This window comes from Tupaia chinensis, unplaced genomic scaffold, assembly GCF_000334495.1.
Source record: "Tupaia chinensis unplaced genomic scaffold, TupChi_1.0 Scaffold147351_1, whole genome shotgun sequence".
In the NCBI taxonomy this organism is placed as follows: domain Eukaryota; kingdom Metazoa; phylum Chordata; class Mammalia; order Scandentia; family Tupaiidae; genus Tupaia; species Tupaia belangeri.
The window spans coordinates 589996-601145 of NW_006207202.1; the positions used below are offsets into that span (position 1 = coordinate 589996).

Here is an 11150-nt window from a genome sequence, read left to right on the forward strand (position 1 = left end):
CGCTGCCGCGTACGCAGTTTCCATGGGGACTGAAGATGGCTCCGCGAGGTGAGATTTCCGAGGTGTGTGTCTCTGGCCCCGATCCCTTTACCCCCGGACTCCCCACCCTTCTATCCCAGAGCTCGACCTAAGTAAGCCCTCTGTTCTCAAGCATTAGGGGCATCGCCCCGCACTTGTCCAAAGCGGGGCTTCGCAGCCCTGCTCCGAGTGCTTGAATGACTTAAGGTGTGGGATCTCAGCCCCAATTCCTTAGCTGGGCCTGTTTTTTTTAAATTAATTAATTAATTAATTTCATTTATTTGTTTGCTTGTTTGTTTGTTTTTAAATTTGACCAGAGAGAGAAAGAGAAAGTGACAAAGCAAACTGCCAGGTCCGGGACTCCAACCACCATCAGCCATGTGGGAGTCCAACACCTTAACCACCACACCACCCGCCGGGACTATTCTAAGCTGGTTCAGTTACAAATCTGGCCTTGAACATGCCAGGGCTACTGGTTTCTCTGCCTCTATTTGGCCTCCCAAATGGTTGAGATGCTTTTTAGCTGTAAAACCCCTTGACTGCCCCCCTACCCTGCCTCTTGCCAAGACGAAAGAGCCAGGTTTGATGGTTATTCTGGGGAAAGCAGAGGACTGAAGGAAACTCCCTGCCCACCAACCCCTCACTCCTGCCAGCCCTTTGTGAGCAATCAGAAATGCCCCTAGTGGCCCACAGCACTAGCTTTGGCATCTGTTTTCTTTAAGATACAGAACCTTAAAAGGAATAGAGATTGAGCTGCCCTTCCATCTAGCTACTCTTTTAAATTTTTTTTTTTAAGAGAGATTTTTGCTATAGGGCATGTGTACTCCCCAGAGCGACAGAGAGAGACAGAAAGCAAATCACCTCCTGGGAGGATGGCCACTCTTCTATCCCTTCTCCATTCTCCTCTTGGGATTTTGGGCATGCACATACATGTCCCTGGCATGAGTTTTAAGTTGCCAGGTCTGGGACTCGTACTGCGGTCCGCCATGTGGGAGTCCAGTGACATAACCATTATGCCATCTGCTGGTCTCCATCCCACTTCTTCAATATAAATATATATATATTTTTTTTTTTTTGAGAGGTTTTCGCTATAGGGCGCGTGTGCTCGCCAGACAGACAGAGCGAGACAGAGACAGAAAGTGAGAAATCACCCCCCAGGGGGGATGGTCACGCCGCAATCCCTTCTCCTCCATTCTCCTCTCGGGATCTTGGGCATGCACGCACACGCGCCTGGCGTGAGTTCCAAGCCACCGGGTCCGGGACGCGAACCGCGGTTGACTACGTGGGAGTCCAGCGACACAGCCATTACGCTAACTGCTGGTTCCCTCCATTCCACTTCTTTATGGTCATCTTTTCAGGTAAACGGTTGTCCTCCACCCCCCTGGAAATCCTTTTCTTTCTGAATGCATGGTATTATGCTACCTATTTCCTGTTGGAACTCTTCATATTTCTGTATAAAGGTAAGACTTGGGGCTTAACTATTTCTGCCTCAACATCCTTCCACACATTAGCCCAGAGCCAACTCCCACCACGAACCTCATTTTTCACTTTCCTGCTCCCTCACCCCCGCCGCAACTCTTCAATGCAAGGGAGAAGTCATTTTATCAGATGACTCCTTTGAGAATCATTCAGTAGGAAGCCCCTTAGCAAAACCTCCTTGAATTCGGGAACTAGAGGGTTCTCCATTCTGATTTTTCCCATCACTTCTCTTTGCTGAACACCTTAAACCTATTGGTGACCTTCAGAAACTATTCAGCAGACTGCATGCCCCACGTACATCCACTTCATTTTGAAGAGTGGACTTTTAGCATTAGGATTAAATTCCCCTAAGGAGCCTGCCTTGAATGGACGTGGCCACGCTGAGCTAACATGCTCTGCAGGTGTAATGATGCCCACATCTCCTTACCTACTTCGTGGAAAGCCAAGACTGACGTTCTCTTTATGCCCAAGTGTGTGGCGCTTCTCGTGGGTTCCGTCATCGGCTGTTGGTGAACGCTGGCTTTTGAGTTGGCAGGTCTCCTGCTACCGTATCCGACAGCCAACCTAGTGCTGGATGTGGTGATGCTCCTCCTCTATCTTGGAATCGAAGTAATTCGACTTTTTTTTGGTGAGTGCTATCCAGAGACATTTCTGTTCCTATGAGACAAGCTAGTATCTGTAACCTGATTAACGAGAAAAAGTAAATAACCTTGGCTACCAGATCTAGAGATTGGATCTGGTGGTATATCCGTTACTCCCTCTCCAAAGTTTCAAACTGGTGATTCATATACTGGGTCAAGATGTACCTTTTGTTGCTCTGCAGGGCAAAGGTGAGCAGTAGCATGGGATGTTAAATCATCCTTCCCAGTTGCCGGCCTGCTACAAAAGTGACTGTTCCTCTCATTTTATCAGAAGAGGTTGTTGTAATCTGGGTTTCGGGCAGTATATGCTTACACATGTCAACACTAAGATCCCCTCTATTTCCCTGAATAACAATCTCTTTAGGACAGACTTTAAAATTTCAGGACAGAGTGTGTGCATGTGCACTGAGAGAGAGACAGGGGCGGGGGGCACGCTCTCCATAGGATCTAGTCACACTGGGATCCCCTTCTTCCAGTCCACTAGCCCATGGAATCTTGGGCACTCATGTGTATGCCAAGAGTGTTCTAGGCCCACTGGGCCAAGAATTAGAACCGTGGTTGCCATGTGGGATCGAGTTTCTCTTGACCAGTGCATTACCAGTGCATTATACCACAGAGTTGGTTCCTTTAGGACAAAAAAAAAGTAAAAAATTTTTAAGTGATTGCTAGAGGGTGTGTGCATTCACCAGAGAGAGAAAGAGAGAGAGAGAGAAAGTTTCCCCCCAGTGGGTGTGGTCATGCTACAGTCCTTTTCTCCTCTACTTTCCTTCCCATCGGGAATCTGGGCACACTTGCACATGCATCTGGTGTGTTTTTTAAGCTGTCAGGGTGGAGACTAGAATTGAGGTTGACCATGTGGGATCTGGCTCTCAATACACAGCCCTCAACACTGTGATATGGGGCTAGCCCTAAGACAAGTTTTGACCACCCAGAAACAGAGTGAAATCCTGGTTATAATAGCTCATCCTGGGCCGGCTGGTGGCATGGTGGTTAAGGCAGCTGGATACCACATGGCTGATGGCAGTCTGAGTCACAGACCCAGCAGCTTGACAAACTCTCCAGGTGTGTGTGCATGGGTTCCCAAAATCCTGAAAGGAGAAAGGGAGGAGAAGGGATTATGGTGTGACTATTCTGGTGGGGTGGGTGTTTCTTTCTTCCCCTCTTTGTCTCTAGTGAGCATACACACCATCTGATAAACTTAAAAAAAAAATAGCTCATTTCTGAAGTCCAGCTTCATGTCCTAGTGATTAAGGAAGCTGGATCCCATATGACTGATCTCATGGTTTGAGTCCTGGACCATGCAACTTTGAAAACACACAATTCACATAAAATGGAGGGCCAGTAAACCTAAGATTTGCTAATAAAAAGCAGATTGAGGGCCAGTGGCATGGTGGTTAAGGCAGCTAGATCTCACATGGGCAACTGTGCAATTCAAGTCTTAGAACTGGCTGCTTGAAAAACAACCCAGGTTTGTGTGCGTGTGTGCACAAAATCATGAGAGGAGAATGGAAGACAAGGGATTGTGGCATGGCCATCCCCCTTGGGGTGAGTCCTCACTTTCCTTCTCTCTGTCTCTCTCTGGTGAGCGCCTGTGCCCTATTACAAAAATTTTTAAAAAATTAAATAAATAAAATTGAGGGCTAATAGGTCGTGTGGTGGTTAAGGCGTTTAGGTCTCACATGGCTGACTGCATAGTTCAAGCCCCAGACCGGGCAGCTTGAAAACACACTGGCTGCACATGCATGTGTACCTAGATTCCCTAGAGGAGAAAAAAATGAAGAAGGGATTGTGGTGTGGCCATCCTCCCTGGGCAGTGCTTTCTTACTTTACCTCTCTCTCTGCCCGTCTCTGGGGGAGCACATACCTTTAAAAAAAAGTAAATTTAAACAAGGTAAGATTTTTTTTTTTTTTCACCCACCAGACTGACAATGATAGAGATTTACAGGACCAGTCTAGTAGTGCAGCAGTTAAGTGCCCTAGCCTCCCAGTTAGCTACACTACAGTCACGTGCCACTGAGACCAGCCTGTCAGGTTGTCAGGAAAGTCAGGCATCATACCGTAAGTTGGCCTGGGAACCATACCTGGGCCTCCCCTACAGTCCAGCCTCATGAGGCGGTACAAGCTCTCCTGCTTGTACCATTGTGGCTGGGCTGGACAGGTATTTTTATACACCTTTAAGGGACTTTTGTAGTACAACTTTTTTGATAGTAGTTGTTTCCAGGTAAGTTTTGGTAATAGTCATTACCACTTAAGAAAATTCATATTTTTTCGGGACCAGCAGGTGGCATAGGTGGTTAAGGCAGAGGTGGTTAAGGCGCTGGATACTCCCACATGGTTGACCATGGGTTGAGTCTCAGACTGGCGGCTTGCTTTCTCACTCTCTCTCTCTCTGTGTCTCTCTCTGGTCAAATTAAAATAAATGAATGAGTAAATATAATGAAATAATTATTTTTTTAAAAAAACAGGGGACCAGAAGGTGGTGTGGTGGTTAAGGCACTGGACACTTCCCACATGGCCGACCAGAGTTCAAGTCCTGAATCTGGTGGCTTACTCTCTCACTTCCTCTCTCTCTCACTCTCACCCTCTGTCTCTCTTTGGTCCTCGGTCGGTCTTTGGTCAAACTAAAATTGAATAAATAAATACAATAAAATAAATATTATTAAAAAAAGATTTAAAATAAAAAAAAATTTTAAATTTATATATTTTTGAAAATTAATATTTTTAAACCCAGCAATTTCACTTCTAAAACTGTGTTAAGCAAACTTAACACGTGCACAAATTTGCAGAGCTATATGAGAACATTTATTGCCACAAATTTTGTAACATGAAAATATTAGATATCACTTGAACATCTGTCCATTCCTGTTTAGTTAAATGATGGCATTGGTTCAGTGGAATTGTACATAACCATTAAGAAAGGGGGGGAAGAGAGGTAGTTGTGTGTGTGAAGAATGTCTGTAGGAGGGACAGCCAGGTGGCATGGTGGTAAAGGCAGCTGGATCCTACATGGCACACTCTGAGATTCGAGTCCACATGGCAGCTTGAAAATATGCCAGACCCATGTGCATGTCTGCTCAAAATCCCAAGAGGAGAACGGAGGAGAAGGGACTGAGGTGTGCCCAACCATGTCCTATAGCCAAAAAAAAAAAAAAAGAGAAAAGTTGCAAAACCACGTAGAATATGGTTCTATTTTCAAAATAATAAGTAACAGTATGTAAGAATATGCATACAAAAAATCTAGAACCATTTATTTCCCTTCCAAATAAAGATCCATTGTCCCTTGAATGGTAGCAAAACTAGAAACAGGACCTCTGGAGTAAATGACTCCAATCTGTAACCCTCTGAAAACCTTGACTTTCTAGTGCAGTTGGACCCCTTTATAAACCTGCACACCCCTACTCAGGGATCATTTTCCTCTGCCGTGCCAGTCCATCACTTACCACCCACATTCCTGTGAGGCTAGGGAAAGCAGGCCACTGGGGAGTGACTGTACGGGCTGTGTCTAACAGGTACAAAGGGAAACCTCTGCCAACGAAAGATGCCACTTGGTATTAGTGTCGCCTTGACCTTCCCATCTGCCATGATGGCCTCCTATTACCTGCTGCTACAAACCTACGTGCTCCGCCTGGAAGCCATCATGAATAGCATCTTGCTCTTCTTCTGTGGCTCAGAGCTTCTGCTTGAGGTGCTCACTCTGGCCACTTTCTCCAGGTACTTCTGCTGAGGGACCGTGCCCCATCACTGGAGAGTTGGGTTCCCATTGCAGGGAGGGGCTGTTCTGAAACCTGAGGGTCCAGAAGGTTGTAAGGGATGAAGGGTGTCTTTGGGACTGCCTTTCCCATTTAGTATAGGTAGAAAGTTACCCACTTAGGGAAGATATTCCCTGTTCTTTGGGGCCAAGAAAATTGGAATATGGAACAGTTCATTCCAGCTGAACTTATTCAATGGTCTTTTAACATTTTCTTTCTTTCTTTCTGCCAGTATGGACAGGATTTGAAGTACGAAAATTTCAGCCAGCCAGCCCATCAGGCTGACACCACACATACCTCTGGTACTATAACCACGCCAGTGAAAAATAGCTGGTCAAGATGTCCTGGAAAAGGCAGTGCAGCTTTTCCTCAGCACGATATTTGGGCAACCAACCCAACCTAAGGCCATGGGTGCCATTTTCTAACCCAGGACCATGAGACTCATCTACATTCCAGTGTAGGAAGAGGCAAGGTATCCGTATCCTGGCCCTTCTCAGAACCAGTTCCCTGTTGACCTCCAGTTCTCCTCTTTGATCGTCAGAGCATCTTGTGTGGCCCATCCTGGTTCCTTGGGCTTCCAGCAGGACCTAAGCTGCGCACTCCCATGTATGTGCTGGGCCTCATCTGTCCAGCATGAGTACAGAGCGCTTCAGGGGGAGTGGCTTTCAGGATGCAAAAACCTCTTTCCTCAGCGACTCAGCTTCCAAACTTTTTTAGTAGCTCATAGTGTTATTTTTCTACTCTCATCATGTAACAAATGTTATTTTATAATAAATACGTATTTTCTGTGGTAGGGGTTGTAGCCTTTTCCTTATGGCACCTGTCCCTAGAATTTCACCCGCTATAAGAGAAGGTGGAAAGTATCCCAGCAGTTCTTCAGCTGTGCCTAGTGGTATTAGTGTATCAGCAGTGACAGTATTCTGATTTTTCTTTCCCAAGCTGCAGCCCGAATTAAATCCCTGAAGGTACTACCACCCTTTATGTTTTTCAGGTCTATCATCCTGAAGAAAGAATGTTTATATACTCCATTTCTATCCCAAAGTCACTCTTTGGTCTCCCAAAGAGTCATTTTGCCTCTTTTCCCTCTTACAGATAACTGTCAGCCCTGTTCCAGGGTGGGCTGTATGGAATTGGATGAAGCAGTCTAAACTTACTAAAACTTTAGTTTTGGCCACTTATTTTAAGGTTTTTGAGTTAATGTGAAAGGAACACATACTTTTTTTTTTTTTTGGAGAGATTTTTGCTATAGGGCGCGTGTGCTCGCCAGACAGAGACATAGAGACAGAAAGCGAGAAATCACCCCCCAGGGGGGATGGTCATGCCGCAATCCCTTCTCCTCGATTCTCCTCTCAGGTTCTTGGGCATGCACGCACACGAGCCCGGCGTGAGTTTTAAGCCACCAGGTCCGGGACGCGAACCGCAGTCAACTATGTGGAAGTCCAGCGACATAGCCATTACGCTAACTGCTGGTTCCCAAACACATACCTTTTTAAGCTGGAGAAGTACTGCCCTAGATAAGTGTATTTTCCTTTTTTACGTTACCATCTTAAAAGTGGTATGGTGGCCATGTTTTTTAGCACCAAGAAGCCTCCAGAAATCATGACAGAATCTACTTTAGCAAATGTGAAGGCCCATCTGTGTATTATCAGGTAAATGGTAGGGTATTTGCCCTTAATCAAAGTAAAAAGCAATTGACTTTTAAGTATTATGTGATGATTTTTATTTTTAATTTGCTAGAGGGTACATGTGCTTGCCAGAGAGAGAGAAAGCACCCCCCAGGGAGGATGGCCATACCACAATTCCTTCTCCATTCTCCTCTCAGGATTTTGGGCATGCACACAAGCCCAATGTTTTTTTCAAACCACCAGGTCCAGGACTAGAACTATGCAGTTGGCCATGCAGGATCCAGCTACCACTGGCTGGACCACTGCTTTTTTTTTTTTTTTTTTTTTTTCCATTAAAGGTTTTTGCTATAGAGTGAGTATGCTTGCTGCAGGGAGGGGAATTGTGCTCCCTAGGGAGTACGGACATGCTGCAGTCCTTATTTCTCCATTCTTTTGGGCATGCACACACAAGTGCCCAGTGTTTTTCAAGCTGCCAGATTTGGGAACCAAACCATTTAGCCACATGAGACTCAGTGCTTAACCACCACACTACCTGCTGGTCCCCACATGCTGGTTTTTAACTGTTTATTTTCTGTGATCAGACTCACTCTCATCCTGTGAAGGTCTCGCACTGTTAAAAGCACTGATCCTTGTTTCCTGACCCCATGTATACTTGCCTCTGAGCTGCCCTTGGGATCTATCCCAAGATTCCAACAGCCAGGTCTAATCAACCATGAAATAAAAAGTCCCACAGGAACTTCTCTGTTGTTTCAATTATAAATCCCACTAGTAACCAACTTCCTGCTGCTTCTCACACTGCTACTTTTTCTAGCCCTGCTTTGAAGTCACAAGCATCAAACTAGAAAGAAACCCACATTCCATGACCTCGCATTTCATTTAGAGGCTCCATCTAAGGTCAGTGTCACAGCAACAATAAGTGAATGAAAGGCACAGTTTGAAATTTAGAAGAGTTATAAAGTTGGGGGGCTGGCAGGTGGCATGGTGGTTAAGGGCACTGGACTCCTGCGTGACCAACTGTGGTTCAAATCCTGAACCTAAAGGCTTGCTTTCTCACTTTCCCTTTCTCTCTCTCTGTCCCTCTCTGTTCAAATTATAAATCATTCTTTAAAAAAAGAGTTATAAAATGGAAATGTTAGAACTCAAAAGGACTTAAGGGATCAAGTAAGTTTAATCCTCCACTCTGCAGACATAGGTGAGGAAGTAACGTAGCCAGCACCACACAACTGGTTACTAACAGGTACTACTAGAAACCTTGTCTTAAGTCTCAGTCTGGATCAAGTAAATTCCATTTCTTGGGCCTGGCAGGTGGCATGGTAGCTAAAGGCACTGGATTCCCACATGGCCAACTGCAGTTTGAGTCCTGGACCTGGTGGCTTGCTTTCTCGTGTTCCCATTCTCTCTGGTCAAAAAATTAAAAACGTAACAACAGATGGAATTATATAAATAAATTCTTTTAAAAATATCCATTTCTCAACAGGACTCACTTGAGAATGAGAATATTAGTTGAAAATAAGGATGGGACCAGTCCTATGGCCTCATAGTTAAGGGAGCAGGATCTCTATGGCCAACCATGGTAGTTTATTTACCCCAGCCCTGGCAGCCTGAGAAAAATACCAGACGTGACCCTAATCCTGACAGGATGGAGAAACGGAGAAAGGGCTCTAGCACGACTGTGCCTTGTGGAGTGCTTTCTCTTCCTTCCTGTCACTGCACCCTCTGGCAATGAAAAATAAAATAGCATGAGTAGGAATACGAAGTCCTTTCATTTACTTCATTCTTAGGTGGAAGCTTAGTGCTTTGCGTTTCCCATGGATGGCTCCATTAACATTCTTTCTTCTGATGTAGTTGGTGCCACCTGGGTCCATGAAGTGTCAGATCAGGGTAGAACATCTTCCAGCAGAAACGGAGGTTGTAGAAGATGAGAATCAGTGTAGCCAGAGGCTATGCTCACTACAATGCAAAATAAGCCACTTTATAGACCATACCGACCTGGAAGAACCACTGTTCTGAGACAGGGTGGAAAACCGACCACAAGAGCGCCCTGGTTACATGAACTCGCAGAGGCCTGTTCAGTACTCACACTCGTGGCTAGAACTGGCGCGTGACTGCAGCAGCCATCTCCATTGGCTGAGGTCTGGCCCAGTGCAGCAAGCATTTAGGACATACAGATTCAGGTTTCTGGCTCCAGACCATGGCAGCAACTCGTAGGAGACTAATATTCATCCAGTGCCTGGCAGAGGATATTTAATCCATACAATGACCCTATGAGGCAGAAAGAAATCAGCTCAGATGCTGAGTCACGTGTCCAAGGGCATTCAGCTTAGAAAGAGTTGGGATGTGAACCTACAAGTAACCCAAGTAGTTTCTACACAACCACGGTACCTCCTAAGCTGAAACAGAATAGCTCTAAGCTAGCAGTCCTCACACTTCAGTTTACACAAGTTACCTGGGACATAAAAAGCAGATTCCTAGACCTTAAGTAGAGGTTGATGCAGCCCAGGAACAGGCATGCTAGCAAGTACGACAGGTAACAATGCAGGTGGTCATGGAACCCAACTTGGAAACACTGGTTTAGTTTTGAAGTTTATTTCTTCCATGAGTGCTAAGAGACAGGGGGACATAGAGCGCCGATAGTCTCACCACCACATGCAGCCCTGGATCACAGGCATGTGTGAACGTGGAGCCCTCTGAAATCAGAGGGCTGTGTCATGCTTTATCAATCACATCACTGTCTACCTCTCTACCCCTGCAAAAAAGCCCTCCAATACACTGGTTTAAATCTGAGAGGCACTCCAACTATTTAATATTTTTTCTTCCTCTTTAAGTTTAACATCATTAAAGACCCTTTACAGAAATTTTCCTTCTTCTAAAGGTTGTTTTTACACTTCTCTTTTCTGGTACCAATATCCATTATCATCTGGCCTCTGGCTCATTTTTGATCATTTATCATTCGCTGAGTTTTTTGAGTTTTTGCTATAGGGTGTGTGCACTCACCAGAGAGACAGAGACAGCGAGAAATCACCCCGGGGGGGGGGGCACACCGCAATCCCCCTCCCTCCACTCTCCTCTCAGGATCTTGGGCACGCACACACGCGCCGGTGTGAGTTTAAGCCACCGGGTCCAGGACTTGAACCATGGTAGGCTACATGCAAGCTCAGCGACAGCCATTATGCTAACTGCTGGTCCCTTCACTTAGCTTTTTTAAAAAGGGTTATTTTTTTGGAATCCCAAGATCATACAATAGCTTTCTTGAACTGTACAAGGTAGAAAATTTGGTCCACAAGGGTTTGTACAAAGGAATTATGAAGGGTAAAATATGACTTGGAAGTTTTCTTTTAACCAGACTGTTTAGATGGCTAAGGAAAAAAGTTAAACCTCAAGGGAAGCTTCCAAAAGTTTGCACTAGAAGTCTTCCAAGAGGCCTACCACACTCAACTACAGCCATAGAAAAATAATTTCCCAACACATTCTTCCAGCTAACAGCTTGGGCTTTACTACCATCCCGCAGCTACATCAGCCCGTGCCCACACCCGACACCTCAACAAATCTATTCAATGCAGAATCCATAAAACAGCTCACACCCCATTTATTATTTAAAAATATTTTGTTACAAAAGGAAAAAAATACAATGCAGTATA

At 45.3% G+C, this 11150-nt stretch overlaps 1 protein-coding gene across 6 annotated transcripts; it reads left to right on the forward strand.

The window, feature by feature from the left end:
* TMEM216 (transmembrane protein 216) lies at positions 1–6680 on the forward strand. Of its 6 annotated transcripts, none has more exons than XM_006169644.2 (5): positions 1–62; positions 1377–1478; positions 2033–2125; positions 5648–5849; positions 6120–6680. In XM_006169644.2, the coding sequence occupies exons 3-5, from the start codon at positions 2080–2082 to the stop codon at positions 6133–6135; spliced, it is 264 nt and encodes an 87-aa protein (XP_006169706.1). In that variant the 5' UTR covers positions 1–62; positions 1377–1478; positions 2033–2079; the 3' UTR covers positions 6136–6680. The 6 variants fall into 6 exon arrangements, with proteins under 6 accessions (XP_006169706.1, XP_006169705.1, XP_014440132.1 ...); XM_014584646.2 differs by having other exon boundaries at positions 9–48; XM_006169643.3 differs by lacking the exon at positions 1377–1478 and having other exon boundaries at positions 7–48.
* The last annotated feature ends 4470 nt before the right edge of the window (positions 6681–11150 follow it).